Raw genomic sequence first — 16,411 nt, forward strand, 5'->3', positions numbered from 1 at the left:
CCGGAAGTTCACGGATAATTTGTATTTCGTGTTAGCTTATTTCGTCTTGATTTGTTTTGCGGTGACAGACATCCTTTGTTTCTGAGTTGAAAAACGAAGTACACTATACTCAGTCCTTAATGTATGATCTTATAGCAATACTCAATTTTCCGTTATGATATTAAAGCAATATTCAATATCTATTGTTTCGCTTCAACACCCAGAACTAACACTAGCGTGGCTTTCTTTTCTGAAACGAAAAATTACGTTACTGCCTCAGGCCCCATTTAAATGGTCTCGGCCCCGGATACCCAAGACACCCCGAGTTACCCTGGCCGAGGTAACTTTTAGCTCATTTCTTTGCAAAATTCAACCAACCGTCTACAAGAGGATCGCGAACTCGTTTCAGGGGACCGAGACAACTCGGGTGGGCGAGTTCACGGTCCCGCCTCGGCAGGTAGGGTAACGCTGGCAAGCGGGACAACTTTTCTTCATATAAACGCTTTGGTTCGCCAAACCGCTGCAAAGACGTTTGTCAGCATTTGCCTGTTGTAGCCTTCAAACACTCCCCCAACATTCGTGACTTTGTAGATACAGCTTAACTCTCTTCTAATTCTGCCAATCCCCAACTTCCTTCTAGTTCTTTCCGTTGTGGCAAAAACTGTGCTACTTGTCCCTACCCTTCTCACGAGCTTACCACATATACCATCTTTTCTACTGAGGAAACGCACCCCATAAAAATCTAATCTGACCTGTGACACTAAAAACCTCATCTACATGATTCAATTAGGGACACCCAACGGCCGTTTTCTCTCGAATGCTTTTAAACGCTGTTTTAGGCTTTCTGGAGTACTTTTAAAGCTCTGTAGGGTAACTTAGGTTGCGCTAAAAATTTTTTATCTGTTCAGTTATTCTAGGGGAACTTGAGTATTCTCGAATTTATTAGGGCTTTTTTGTCCATTTCCCGAAAACCTTAGGTCTTATCGCCTTTCCGAAAATGATAGCTGACCCCTTTTCGGTACTCAAAACGACATTTTTAACAATCCGAAAACAACAGACATTTTCTCATATCACTAAAGTTCGAGGTGGCAATTCTCTTAAGAAAATCACAGGGGATTTAAAGCCTTCCGAACAGATAATTTACCGAAACGATTCGTTGGGAGCCCCTGTTCAATGTAACCGCTGTAATTTACAATACATAGGAGAGACGAAACGACGTTTAAAAGACCGATTTAATGAACACCGCCGTACCATAGATAACCCTAACTCCTGGTAACAACAAATCTAAACCCACTACAGCCACAGAACATTTCCTGTCCTCTTCTAACAACACTGCTAACGACATGCAATTAATCCCAATCGAAAAAAATCTTTTCCAACCGAGACTCCATCCGTAGGGCCAGGGAAGCTTTTTTGATTCAAAAAGGCAGAACAATTGATCGCGACGGTCTGAACATCTGCGAAGAAACATATTAATTGTTTCCTTTTATTATGTTATTTCATTATTTTATTTTACCATATGCTCATCTTTAATTTCCACTGTCAACTAGTACGAAAATATGCTGTCCCAATGTAAAATTCTCATTGTACCTGAAGAAGGCTGGTTTGGCCAGCCGGAATATAGTACACCTTCAAAAAAATCATCTACGTTGTGTCAGTTTCTGCTTTTATATTCTTCCTGGTAATTAACTCGAAATAGCTTAGTCATGGTATTTTGTGTTATTTTGGACGTACAAAATTACCTTTAAATTGAATGAAACCTGAAAATAATAATTTACTAAGGTGAAAAAACACTTAAGAAATAATAGTAAACCACAAATGAACAAGGATGGTAAGGGATGGACAAGATTGACACGGATTACAAACGACGAACTTGAAAAATTTTAGGTTAAACTTTTCGAGACGCGCAAACCATGACGTAGCTCCTTTAACCTAGACAATCCACGAACAGGAAACCTCAGCGAAAAACTACAAAACTGAAATCAAAATTCTCGCTAATCCTAACCCGGCCCTGGTAATTAATTCGAAATAGAGTAATCCAGACAATCTAGTGTGATTAAACCAAGTCCTTCCGATGATCAAAACGCGACAAGTTCCAGTCTAAATAGGAAACAAACAAACAGAGACAACTGGTTTTAGAACCATCAATTCAGCAGGGTACAGAGGATCAAATTAAATTAAGTGATCCACTCTGCTAAAATAACATAGAGAGACTAAGACGCTTAATGGACTGAATGTTTTCTGCGCATTTTTATTTGATGCTTTGTTCTTTTTCCGCTCCCTGTATTTGTGTTTTCTTGACGGTTTTCAATTTCGATGCTGTGCTCAGCACTTTCCAAATCTCCATTCGCGTAACTTCCCCGTTAGTCGCCATGATCGCTATCGGGGAATGTGCGCATGCGCGTGTGAGGGCATAACGGGGCTCAGCTGATAACTGAAAATTAGTCAAACTTTTTAATTACTGATGGCAAAGATCTGAGATCTGCAGAAATTAGTGATAACTGAGAAGTTTTAACCGGTAGCCGAGAAATCGCCGAAAATTTAACTGATAAATATGGGTTATTGACCAAGCGTGAGGTCAAGATGGCTGGACATCCATGTTTATAGACCGACACGGAGTCGAGGTAAACTTGCAACAAACGAACGCACTGTGCCATCTTGACCTAAATAGCCAACTGGTCTGCCTCCTGCCAGTTGGGATTTTTAACTATGTTACCTTTATTTGAAATATTTGTTTCCTTTGTTTTAGTGGCATGCCTGTAAACTAGCTAAGCTTAGTGCTTGTATAGCTAAGTGCATGGCCACTATAAAAAGATTTACATTACCCTTTACATTTTTTTTACATGCCTGGTCAATAAGGGATTTATTATATGGATTTCGGGGAAATTTTTCCTGCGGGACAGAGCGAAAATTCCGAGCGGGTCAAATAGTGCCATCTTGCCCGCTAGGATAGCCAATCACATCACAGTATTTGGTTCATCTTGCCCGCTCACGGAGCTAGCCATTTTTAACAGAGATTTCAGAAAGAAAGAGACCCAAAGGCAAAGCTGTGACGAAGTACTATTACCCAGGCACTCCCATCCTGCTAACGCTTGACATAATGCTTTTATGACATCACACGGCCTCTGGAGAGTGTCAGATTCGCACATTCCTAACTTATCGATCAAACCGCTTGTCAAGTCTGAAGTCTCATGCAATTCAGTGTAATGTCATCGATATCAACTCCTGTACGATATTGTAAGTGTCCTCTTAAAGTCACAGTCATCTGTGAACTATTTTTACATCTAATTGAAATTCCACCGTCCCAATACTCGCACGCATGACTGATCAACTGATGCAACATGCAAATTAACCACCCTTAAATAAAACGTCGAAAGAAAAGATTTTATCTCAGACAACGCAGGAAAAGCTCTTAATTGTTTTCCAAGGTACTGTAATTTCCACTAAAGGTTACAGCAAACGGTTGTAGACATACTGGTTAAAACAATTTCATGGGAAGGCGCCAGGGTTTTTATTTTGGTGATTGAAGTAATGCACAGAAAATGAATTGGGCAGCTTTGACGGCTAAGAGGAATCTGTTAGGTTTGCACCAATAAACTTTGCATATTCACCCTTGAAAGTGAAAGGCCCTGCCTGAAACTGTGTACAGATCGCAGCGCCGGCCATGACTTCTCTTCAGCCCACAACAAACGTCTCCCGAAAGACGCAATTGATCTCCCGTCACGGGTTCTTTTTGCGAGTAACAGATGACACAGTTGAGGGGAGTCAACAACGAATCGGTGATGTTTATAGTAAGTTTAATTCTTCTGTTTACTACACACACATGTATCGTACACACTGTAAACCAACAGGTCTTAAACAACGAGTGCAATTGTTCCTACTAAGTTCGCTAATGAAAGATCAGAGCTTAATCCAGGATAAACAAATTAGCCCGGCTTCAAGGTTTTAAAGTTTTAATTTTCGATCATTTTATGCTTGCCGGTTTGTATTGTTCACAACTTGTGTCGAAGATTCGACGTAAATAACCAGGGGAAAGGAGTTCTCTCTTCATAAAGTCCTTAAGAATTTGTGGAGAATTATGATGACTAGGAAGGTTTGTCTTAATTAGGTGAAAACACTTTCAACAGGTATACCAGTTTGTGTAAGGCCACATTACATCTCGGCCGTCTTTTGGACTGAAAAAGATCACACCGGTTCTGAGAGAGTCACGTGACAATCTTGCAAGACAAGTTAAAGTCGCGCTAGGGTTGTTGCAAAGGTGAAAATATTAGGCATCAAATAATTTTTTTTCAAATGCTATGTTTTTCAAATGCATATGTGTTTGTCATTTGGAATATAGTCTGATAGCAATTACGTTATATTGGGAAAATTCGATATCTGGGCGCGGCGAAACAATTTTGCAGACGAGTGGTTTGACGAGAAGTTTTGAATTAATTTATTTATTAAAAAAAAATCAGTGATCGACTGTAATGTTAAGTGACTTCAAAACACTGTTATGTCTGGCTTACTGCTACGAAAGGCCTGCCCTACAGGGCCTTACCCAGAAAGTGAAGTAATGTCTGTGGTCAAATTCTTTTCCTAGGTATTTAGCAATGTTTTACTTTCCCCCTTTAAAAAGAAAAACAACCAAAACGAAAAAAACAAAAACAAAAGCAAAAAAAAAACAAAAACAAAAACAAAAAGAAAAGGCTAAGGCAAGTGCCTCGGTTTGCCTAACACTGGCTACGTCCCTGACCTACCTTAGACTAGGCCAATTAATAAGAGGCATAAGACCTTGATCTATATCTTGATATCTTGCGAGAGGTGAATTGAGGGGCGTGAATAGTTTTTCGGATCGACGGATTTGGCCGCTTGTGCACTGATCTTCTTTCCACATTTTGTCGTCATCTGTGATCTATTACTGAACAGACGCACGGCAACATATCATGGACTCTATTTGTTTTATATTTTTATATGATAAATAAATATTTTATAAGAAAACACCGCGCATAAGCAGTGCCAAAGATTTTCTTGCTAAGATTTGAGCTTGTAGCGCTTGCTGTATGTTTCATGAATGTTCTCATTTTTCAAGGGTGTTTTCAACACGCTAAGCAATTTCTTTGGCAACTTAATTGTATCGCAAAAGAATTTTGAGAAGAGTTTGCTTGTCTGACAGCGCTTTGAGTTAAAGATCAAGATAAACTTTTAGATCTCGTTGCATTGGAAAGCTAGCATAGATGTACACACATAAGCTGCCAAACGGGGTCGCGCTGAAGTACACACAAGTTTACCAACTTACATTTATCTTTGACTTCGTTTTGCCAGAGCCGTTGACAGAGAAATGTTTATTCTAAAATTGATTTGCAGCTACCCTTGAAATGATATCTGTTGCGCCAGGGGAAATTGTGTTACGAGGAGAAGTATCTAATAGATATATCGGGATGGACAGTAAAGGAAACCTCTTGACCTACGTAAGTATCAATGATGTCAATGATTAATGCCAATGAGGATTTAGTTATACACGCACGCAACGCGCGCGAATTAATGCACGCGCGCGCGGTCACCCAGCTTCCCTTCCTTCGTTTCTTCCCTCACTCATTCGCGTGCTCGCTCTCTCGCTCGATCGAATCTACATCATTTAACTTAACCTATGTCCTTAACTTTCAACAGAGCTGCTTGGTGGAAGATTGTTTTTTTAAAGAACATCATAACACGAATGGCTACAGTTCATTTGAGTCTAAGCCTCACGCAGGCTGGTTTCTTGCACTGACAAACGATGGCAGAGCAAAGCCTGGGTCCAAAGCTGTATCCGGCCAGAGAGCCGTGGAATTTTTATCAAGAAGAGTTTAATCTGCTAATAGATTTCCCGCTCGATATTAAATTCTTGGTGCATTTAATAATGCTAATAGCGCAATAACTTTATTTTAGTTGGACTAGAGTATAACTAAAATAGATGATATTCAGGGACGAATCCAGGATTTTTCTTAGGAGAGGGTGCACCACTAAGGAATGGCGTAACTGACTGGTGAGGTATACAAATTTTAAAAGCCAATACGAAGAGGGCCTCATCTCCGGGGGGGGGGTTGTCCACCCCTTGCACCCTCACCCTAGATCCGCCCCTGATATTTGAAGAAGTTCTAAGGTATTATTATGTTATAGGAGGGTTTGATTTTATCTGTAGAACAGCACGTAAAAAATTGCAGAAATCCTTTAGCAACGGAAGATGATAAATCGTGACAACAATAGAAGTGGATTAAAGTAAAGACAGTCTTGGAAATACGAATCTGTATTTTTCGGAACAATCTTATTACACAATATAACTTCGCATTTCTCTGCATTGTTCTGAGTGAGAGCAAGAGAATATAATGTCTTGGTAAAAACTATATTTTGAAAGCATGGAAACCGAATTAATTCCTTGTGTCAAGTGAATTTCCGCTCTTGCGTAACGTTAACGGGTTGAATATTCGTTCCTAAAATAAAATATACCAATATTATATACATGGAAGTCTTGAATCTGGTAAAAGTTGAAGATGTGTCATGTTTATTTTGTGACAAATTTGGCCTCGTTTTTGAAGAGACTGAAAGTTTTCCCTTTCCAACAATGACTTCCACCTCAGTTGGAATTATTGAGAAAGGGGTAGAGAACTTTACTTAGTTATTTGCAACGTTGTTTGAAACTTTGCACACCCTGCCTAGTTTTACTCATTTGCCGAAAACGTTCTTGTACTTTTTGTGTAAAATACATTTTTACTGTAGATTTTTTCACTTTCCTATCATCTCATTTAACATATACTTCCTTTCCCCATTATATTACTCAAGCATTTTTCAGTTTCAAAAACGAGGCTTTCATAGCATGTGGAAGAAGCCCAATATAAAACTACAAATGACAAGTCCTTTACATGTAATTGTCGTCTGAAAACTTAAAGGAAGGAAACTTCGACTTTTATTCAAAAATAGGGCTGCGTTTGTAAAGTAAGACACTAAAAGGAAACGTGACCCACGTCTCAAGGCAGCCACCTCCACCGATAATTTACATATAAGAAAATATTTGATGGTACACAAAGGCCGTCAGTAAGCGTTAATAATTGGACAATGTCCCCAGGTTTTCTATGAGCTCCTTGTCAACGAGGCCCAGCCAGTTGTCTTTCGCTCATACTTCACGAGCGGTCAGGAAATTTTTTTTCTTAGGTATCGTTCAAGGAGAAATTCCCCTTTTAAAAGTGTCGTGTGTGCGATCGTGCCCTGTTGTCATTTAAAGAGTTTTTGTCGAGGGCTCATAGACTATAGCCATAGTTTTTGCGCCGAGCCTCATATTGAAACCGAGGCAAAGACCACGTCATTTTGAAACAGAGGCAAAAGGCATATCCCGTCTCGGCACCAGGAAATTTTCACTTTTGAGGTCTAGGGCGGCGTCTCAAATGCTAAGCACGTCAGTGTTAGTTTAGTACCAACAAGGATGCGAGAAAGTTCCTCAATAAGCAGCCGCTGGCCAAAAGAAACGATGTAGAGGAAAAATTTACGTGCCGTTCCAAAAAAATTGAAAATGCAAAGGGAATTGGCAGGGTGAGTGAAAACGAAATTCTTTTAACTTGGTAAGCGTCAGTCACGATTAATCGAGGTGTGCAATAAAGGTAGACTAGTACACTCAAAATATCTTCAGCGTATCGCAAATCCACTTACAACAACAACAAACGACATGGTTCATTTCACTCCTTACACGTCGTCACCGAAGCATTTAAAATGCAGTCATGGCTTCTACCTCAGAGTAAACGAGAACGGCGTACAGGGAAGCCGGGACGAAAATGATATTTACAGTGAGTAGAGAAATTTATTTCGCTAATTATAATGTAACGTATAACTTACAGAATGCCTGCGTGTTACATTCGTGCCTAGGAATTGTAACCCAGCCAAAACTCAAGTGAAACGTTTTCTTGGCATTTTTTAGCCATTTATTTCCGAGAGCGATCATTTTCTTATTTCTCTTTACGATGTTGTTACATTGTCAAGTAAGCAGGTGAGGAGATTAAAGAAAATCATCAAGCAAGGAAGGGATGTCGCCTTTATATAGAGTGATATTCTCTAAACTTACATCAAAGGAAATGCGTAATAGTCAGTTAGGAGTAAAACTTCTTTAAATCTACATGGCTTTAAGCAGTTTTCAGTTTCAAGAAATCTAGATTTGCATTCGAAAAGGCCGAGTGTCAATGAAAAAAATGTATTTTTGATGTGAACTTCACTGAGGTCAGGTATTACTTCTTGAAACCAGAAGAAAAGGAGTTCTGACGGTTATTGAAAATATAGCATTGTCTACGTGAAACCAGACACGAAAAAGAAAAACACGATTACGGTTATGAACTTAATTTTTTGACCAATTGATTGTCGGCCAGTTTTCCGCTTTCAATGTTAATTAAATAATTTGGTGGAACACCAAAATCGTAATTCGTTGTTGATGATTTTCACTCTTTGTCATTCGCCGTACATTGCGCTGTTCTTTTAAAATGGAATACTTGGAAGGCGATCTTAAGTAAATTGGGTAGTCCTGTTACAATATTGGGTTACCTGTGTGCAATTGTCTACATTGCAATCGTGTCCTTTGGTAGCTTTGTTATACAGTTACAGTATTAAAGTGTATCGATGCTTTGCACGAAGTCATCAGAAAATCAGAAAACTAGCTAGACAAACATTATGTTACTGACTAAGATGATTAATTTAAGTTTTTCACTTTCTCGCCATAGATCAATGCCCAACTGTTTTAAGACGTTAACTTAGCTTGAGCCTGTGATCCAATCGAAAACCAGTACTTGTTTTTATAGGCGTCAATTGACCATAACCTGAATGTCCAATATCAAAGATGTACGCTGTAAACCAAGGCTGCATGTTTCGGTCGACTTATTAGCAAGAGTATGGCCGCCATATTGCATAGTGGTCGTTGTCGTAACTTTGTTAAAAGAAACCTGCAGCACTAGCATCCCATTCAGAACCAAACTAACACTGTACTTAGGCAACAGGTCCCAGTTGTTCCATAATACACAAACAGGAATCAGTGAAACACTGACAATTGTGACCCAGCCGCAGCTGCTATTTCTTGTGTTTCTTTGTCAATAGTTTTCCTTGTAATGGAGTTCATGGAGGCCGGTGTGGTCAGGATAAAAGGAAAAGCGGCAGGAAAGTACATTGCAATGAGTGCAAACGGAGAGTTATATACCACAGTAAGTAAGAACTGTCTGGTTTTGAATTGAATTGTCTAGAGGACGATAGTGTTTGGAATAACTGGGTAGAGACTCAAAAACAATATCACTGATAAGGGTGGGGTTCGAAGGTACTATTTTTTTTTTCTTTATACTTGTTGAGTCTTGATCTTGCTCTGACTCAATCCTATTACATTACTTTTTTGGTAACTCTTTTTAAAATTCTACAGACCTCCTCATCTCGGCCAGAATGTGTCTTCAAAGAGATTTGTGGGACCGAGTGCACTTCGTATCAATCCATGCTCAATCCTGACTGGTATCTAGCGCTGACGAAACAAGGCGAGGCGAAGTCTGGGCCCAAAACTAAACGCGGTCAGAGGGCTGTTAGTTTCATGAAAGAATCTTTGCTGTAAGATGATTGGACAGCGACTGATTCACAAAGTTGACTAACTTGTAAAGAATAAAAAGATATAAACGTAAGCGTGCTCGATCTAATAAGGCCACCGTAATGATTCGATTTAGCACCCTTCTTCCAATACGCGCTCCCTAGACGAGTACCGTCTTTTTTTTTTAAAAGCGCCCCTGATTCCAAGAAACTCCCCCATGGCGAAGTGACATTCAAGACAGGGTTATAGAATAGGCTGATTAGACCAGTGAATTATGACTGCGCTCCCATCTGAACGTAATATAGCCTGCGTGACAGGCGTTCAATGGTGAAGGAGAGGGGGTGGGGGTGGGAGAGTGTTCGAGCAACGATCTCTGAATATCCTGAAAGGCAGTTCTATTTTGCTCAGCCGAAATTTGGCAGCAGTTGTGATTTACGGTATTCTGTCTTTTAATTTCTCTACCTGCTCACGGTTTACGCCGGACTCTTTGTGACAGATAAGATTTTTGTCCTACATTGATTCCCTTGTTTTAAACTTAGATAATAATAATAATATACCGAAACCCCTTCTTGCTGGACAAAACACATTTTCTGTGGACAAGATTTTCAGTGAGACTTTGAAACATTTGCAATAGTCGTTTGAGTTTTTCTGGCATATGTTTTCTCCCTTGTCAAATTATATTTTGCATTAGTCGTCGCCATCCGGTACCCCAGTATCCTCTAGCGCGACACAGATCGCGTGGACAAGGTGTCAATCCGTATATATTTGGTGTTCCAGCGCTGATTGACTGATTTCTGACAACTCGCTCCGCGTCGCATCAGCGGGGTTTCTTGGGCTCTAAGTGATGCGGGCAGGCTCTTCTTCCTTTCTTCCTTCCCTACTTTCTTTCCCACGAAGAGCCTCGCAGTCTATGGGTAGCTGTGTAACTCACGTCTGGCTCAGTTATAGCCCTCAGTTATAAATGCTATATAGGGTAATCACTCACTCGTCCTCTTAACCCTTTGTGAGGTATAAGCTCGCAACTTTCCTAACCTTGTTCCCACGGTCCTCTCTCTTCCTCCCTTGGGTTTTCTCGAGGAAGAGAGAGGGCCCTGAAAACGAAGTTGCATTTTTCGATCTTTTGCCGCCTTCCACATTTCTGGTCATGTAAGGCCCGTCTCATCTCAATTTCGAGAGTTCTCCGCCATGATGTATTTGGTCTCCTTAGGGTTTTACCTGACATAGGGCCTTATATTGTGTTTAATACGTATGCACTCATGGAACAATTGACTATGAGCAACTCTGTATACAGTAGTGAAAGGTACACATAGCCCTCCATAATTTGGACATGCGCTGTTGGGCCCGTTTTGTCTCCCTCTGTAGTATTTATTTCATAATTAAAAATTACAATGAAAACGTTCGTTGGCTAAAAAATTTCTAAAAGAACATTAGCTTTCGGCTGTCGATCTACAGCCTTCGATGGATAAAAATGGAATGCAAAAGGATAAAGTATATGCAAAAAGGGCGAGATAAAGATAACAAGAAGAACAAAAGCAAAGTAAAAAGTATAGTATTCTTTTTAAACAATGATCACCTAATTTACACATTTTTACTTTGCTATTGTTCTTCTTATTATTTTTATCTCGCCTGTTTTTGCATACATTTTATCCTTTTGCATTCCATTTTTATCCGTGGCGGGCTGTAGATCGACAGCCGAAAGCTCATGTTCTTTTGGAAACTTTTTAGCCTGCGAACGTTTTTATTTTAATTTTAAATTATGTCTCATCCTGGCAATCTTTAATAGTATTTATTTCATTTGCCAAAAAAGTAGCCACAGATTTCTACTAATTTTTTTCTCAGTTATTGAGGATATTGAAATTATTAAATAAAAAGTGGGGGTCACCGTGCTCGTTTAAGAGAAAAGGGGCACTTATTTCGCTATCGAGCTTAGTTTGAGGGAGTTTGAGGCGCTAATGACGCGAAAATCGTACACAGTAGGGATGCCCAACGCAATGCAAGTCTCAGGTACACAGAAAACCACTATATGATTGATACACCACAGGTCAATTTTTCTACTAAAATACCGCTGAGTTATCGGACGATACGCGGGAGCGCGGGAAGTTCAAAACAAACATGGCGGACTCATCAGTTGAACTAATCGAGTTTTTTCGTCCTCATAAGAATGAAGTTAATCTGTATGTCACCAACATTTCAAGACGGCTAGAGAAAGAAGTGGTACAAGTAAGGATTTCTTTGTGTATAATAAGATGTTTTGCCATATAATATGGACAAAAATGGTGTACAACTGAACAATAAGAATTGTCGTTTTCAATGATTCAGGTGAAACTGCTTAAAACATTTTCCCAGTTTGGATTGGTGTATGAAGTACAAGTGATCGATTCATCGGATAGTTCAGAAGGTAACTTATTTTTCTTGTTCTAATTTTGTGATTATGGAAACTCTTTTTAACGTCAGAACTGTGAACACTGAAGACTTGGATACTTTAACAAATTGACGTCATTTTTTTATGTGTAAAATGTGTAGATGGAGTGGCCCTATACAGTAAGCCTATTAATTTTCTTAGGTGATTACATGATTTTGACTGCAACGTGCTCAGCATAAGTACTTGAAACTTAAAGGAGGCATTTCAGAGCCACCTTCAATGCCAGACAATTTTGAGGTTTTCACTCTATCAGCAACTGCTAAGTAATGGAAATGATAAACCCATTAAAGAATAATAAGTATAACATTGTTGCTAGAACCAGAAGCCTATCACCTGGTGTAGGTGATGTGCGTCTGCTAGAATTCATTACCAGTCTGTCAGTTTAAGTGTTTTGCCTTAGCTGAATCAGCTACAACCCTGGTCTAAACTAGCTGTGACAAAAACTATATTGAAAAAAATATTATCATTTTTCCATTTGTACTGAGTAGATTCCAAAATGTCATTAAATAAATGGAGCTTATACCCCTCCCCTGACTTGTAATGTTTGTAATCATGTGTTTTTGGTGGGGACGGGGATAACACAAGAACTTTATCCTTTGGTTTTCAGACCAAAACAACATTGAATGGAGGTAGTGAGGGGTGGGGTGGGGGGGGGGGGGGGCTACAGTGTGGTTTGATTACATCATAGTATCACATGCAATTATTGACAATACTATCTCGACAGTTTTTTGCAGGGTTGTAGGACGGTGTAGCTAAGTGCATTGACCAGTGTAAGCATTCAACGTGTAAAATTGGTTTAAACTGTCTTAACAAGCCAACTTGGGATGATCCATTTTTAATCTGATTACTTCCCCACCATGCATGAGAAGGAACCTAATCAAGGCTGCATGTAATAAACTAAAGTAAAGTCAAAAAGTGATTATTAATTAACTGAGTGATTATCTAATGACATGAAAATTATCATTTTTGTCATCAGCTCCTGAGGAGTCCACTGTGAATTGTTCTGACCTGAACTACAGTTCTCTATATGCCTTTGTCAAGTTTTATTCAGCAAGGGCAGCAAAAAAGGCAAAAGAGAGAATAAGTGGAAAGAGACTTTTAGGAGGCCAACTTTTAAAGGTCAGTTTTAGTTTTCCCTTGTGGCAGAGTTCTCATGGTAATAATGTTCTTTATCAATTGTTGCATAATTTTTAGGCCAGGCCGGGGTTGCTTGAAAGGTGGATAGCACTATCCACTAGGTATTAAAATCGCTATCCAGTAGATAAGTGTTAACAAAACAAACCACGCTATCCACTGGATAGTGATTCATCTGGTGGATAGTGTTATCCACCTTTTGAAGAATCCAGGCCAGAGGGCTTAAGTGTCCTGGACGTCAGATCAAGTTATTTGGGTTTGAGCCCTAGCCAGGGTCATTGTGTTGTATCCTTGAGCAAGACACTTAACTCTCAGAGTGATTCCCTCTACCTAGATTAGATCTACATGTACAAATGGGTGCAGGTGATTTTAACGCCACAAGGGGTGGGGGTGGGTAAACCCTCTCATAGACATGCTGTCCCATTAGGGAGGTGTCAAAATACTCCTGGACACTTAATACTACAGAAACCAGGATGTGCTCTGCTGGTAATTGGACCTCTTGGTCCAATGCAGACTTTTTTACCTGTGTACGGTGTTATCTGAGTTAGCTTTAATTAAGAATTTATTGGTTAGCATTGTATATGCAGGTCCAGTTTGCTCAACGGAAAAAGTTCACAGAAGTTGTTCGACACCCTTTGTACATGGCAAAGTGCACAGTGCTTGCTAATCATTACTTTGGATTTAATGGGTGGTCAACAAAAATTGTTCAGGTAATGGAATCTTCCTTTCTTCATTTTGTTATGGTCACTCAGAAATGGTGATTATTTATTTGTTTATTTGTCTTTGAGCTTTAAATACCATCATTAGATCTCTTGTTTAGGGTAGATTACCTAGTACATAATAGCTTTACTAATTACTGGCTACCAAAGTCAGTTATCTGAATTTGTAAAATAAAGTCGTTGTTGATGTTAAAATTCTGATGTACGATTTCTAAATTTTTGTGAATTAGGGTTTTCTGAGAGAACCTCAGTCAAGTCCAAACACTTCCATTTGGGTAATATGGGTCACCATAATGTGTCATCAGTGCAGGCACTTACTGTAACTCTTCATGTTTAGTGACTTAAGAGGAGTGTAGCCACTTGCCTAGGTGAGGAGCCACTCCCCTTGATGTAACAGAAACATGGAAAAGAAATTGTTCCTCTCACAAGTTTTTACTATTGCACTTTTTGCAGCTAGAGAGGCTAGAGAATAAAATTGATAACAGTGATTGTCAGGAAAAGAACAATTCTTTGTATAGATGTGTGGTTAGACTGGAGATTAAAGATTGTGAATTCTTTTGTGATGGCACTGGGCATGGTGGAGATCAAAACATGATAGAGCAAGGTTAGTACAGATTGATGGGCTGTCAAAGTGTCAACACTGATATTTTTAAATTCAAACAGTGGCTTGAGGATGTTCACATGAATTGTTTCTGTGCATCCTTACTGTGTAGGAAAATTCACACTCTACATCATCAAGTGTGTGCTAAGTAATAAAATGAACAATAACAGGGGAGATGGCCATTGCTATGGATTTAGCGATCTTGCACGTTCAGTGACCTCTATTTTTCTTTTGATAGATCACCTCCTCTACTGATTTTCTCTGTTTAGCAAAAAAAGAAAGAAAATCTATCAATTAAAAGTTTCAATTTTTTGCAAAATGCACCATCGAATTCTGTTCTTTTTAGTTCTTTGTTTATCTGTGCAGTGGTTTCAAATGCCTCTTGAAGGGTTAAGTTATGTTGGCAATATTTGGAATTATTTATGCAACAGACCCACTTTTATGAAATATGACTAATATCATTTACCTCCGTTGACTCACCTTCGATATTTAAGACCATGTAGACCATCTGTAAACCATGCTGAATTATGTACGCCAATTTGTCACATGCTTTGACTCTGAAATGAAGTTGCTGACTCCCAATTTTTTTTGCATTTTTGACACAGGTAACTCATTATCTGACTGCAGTAAAAATTATTAAAAAATCTATTTACTGGAAATGTTCGTGCGAATGTCCTTAAGCAATGGTATCATAATCTGTCAATAGAGCAATTGTGAGAGTCTTCCATGTGGAAAGAAATTTGTGTCCAATAGCCCAAGGCTAGTAGATTTCTTTTGGAAACTTTTTGAGGAAATAAATATTATGTGACTTTTCAACTTTCAAATTCTTTGTAAATTTTATGGTTCACAGAAAAAGACCCTGCCAAAAGACTTGAATTGCCTGGATATGCCAAGAAACTGGCCCACAGACATGCATATGAAAATGCATTTAGAAGAGTGATTATTATATCTTTGGACAATGGCAAAGTTGGAGTAGAGATAAACCAACAAGACATGCCTGATTGCAGTTTTGATGAGCCTGCAGAGGATGGAATAGTTCATGTAAGCCACATTGAAGAAATGCCTGTCAGTGATTCAGATGAAGAACATAATACACAATTAAAACTTCAGAATAAAAGTAACTCTTCACTTGTTTGTAATGGTGTTGAAAGCTGAAATTGAACTTAATGAGCCTGGAGAGGCAGGAACAGTTCATGTAAACAATATTGAAGAAATTAGCCTGTGAGTAATTCAGATGAGGAACACAATACACCATTAGGACTTCAGAATACATGTAACTCTTCACTTGCTTGTAATGGTGTTGATGCTGAAATTGCACTTAATGAACCTGAAGAGGAAGGAACAGTTCATGTAAACCATATTGAAGAAATGCCTGTCAGTGATTCAGATCTCCTATTTTTGATTCCAATTTGAACTGGAAACCATACTTACATGAATTGAGCAAGAAAGTTTCAAGAGGTATTGGAGTATTATCTAAAATTAGATATTATGTAAACAGGAATAAATTATTACATCAATTATATTATTCACTTATTTACCCCTTCCTCACCTATGATTTATCAATTTGGGGCAATACTTACAATTCTACTCTTAAACCTTTAGTAATTCTTCAAAAGAGGGCTATACATATTATAACTTTCTTGAAACTCTGAGCCTCTTTTTAAGGAATTAGAGATTCTTAAATTAACTGATCTTGTTGTCCTTCACAATGCACTCTTCATGCATCACTGTTACTATAATCTTCTTCCATCTTCTTTTGAAAATTGTTTTTTTAGACCATATTGGGTCAAAATTTTACCTCATTAGTATTTAGGTTGTCTCTTTTAAGACTGATAGAATACAGTGAGGGTACATTTTTTCTTTAAATTTTCATGGCTACTGTTGCCTAGCAACAGTAGCCATAATGTTATTCAATGTTTTATTCATGTGAAAAATCAATTTCGAGGAAAAATCCGGTACTTCTCAGGAATGCAATAATGTTACAACACTTTATTACCCAATTT

General features: G+C 38.7%; 3 protein-coding genes across 3 annotated transcripts; all 3 read left to right on the forward strand.

Annotated features, from left to right (window-relative positions):
- The first annotated feature begins 3,521 nt into the window (after positions 1–3,521).
- On the forward strand, positions 3,522–6,469 carry LOC145495318 (fibroblast growth factor 2-like). The gene is made up of 3 exons (XM_081474911.1): positions 3,522–3,770; positions 5,326–5,429; positions 5,629–6,469. Exons 1-3 carry the CDS (start codon positions 3,644–3,646, stop codon positions 5,806–5,808), a joined length of 411 nt encoding a protein of 136 aa, XP_081331037.1. The 5' UTR covers positions 3,522–3,643; the 3' UTR covers positions 5,809–6,469.
- A 345-nt stretch (positions 6,470–6,814) lies between these two features.
- On the forward strand, positions 6,815–9,677 carry LOC145495319 (fibroblast growth factor 2-like). The gene is made up of 3 exons (XM_081474912.1): positions 6,815–7,772; positions 9,064–9,167; positions 9,377–9,677. The coding sequence occupies exons 1-3, from the start codon at positions 7,655–7,657 to the stop codon at positions 9,557–9,559; spliced, it is 405 nt and encodes a 134-aa protein (XP_081331038.1). The 5' UTR covers positions 6,815–7,654; the 3' UTR covers positions 9,560–9,677.
- A 2,157-nt stretch (positions 9,678–11,834) lies between these two features.
- On the forward strand, positions 11,835–16,116 carry LOC145495317 (RAD52 motif-containing protein 1-like). Its single transcript, XM_081474910.1, has 5 exons — positions 11,835–11,930; positions 12,931–13,073; positions 13,676–13,798; positions 14,261–14,411; positions 15,259–16,116. Exons 1-5 carry the CDS (start codon positions 11,843–11,845, stop codon positions 15,561–15,563), a joined length of 810 nt encoding a protein of 269 aa, XP_081331036.1. The 5' UTR covers positions 11,835–11,842; the 3' UTR covers positions 15,564–16,116.
- The last annotated feature ends 295 nt before the right edge of the window (positions 16,117–16,411 follow it).

Source organism: Orbicella franksi, chromosome 8 (assembly GCF_964199315.1).
Source record: "Orbicella franksi chromosome 8, jaOrbFran1.1, whole genome shotgun sequence".
Lineage (NCBI taxonomy): Eukaryota > Metazoa > Cnidaria > Anthozoa > Scleractinia > Merulinidae > Orbicella > Orbicella franksi.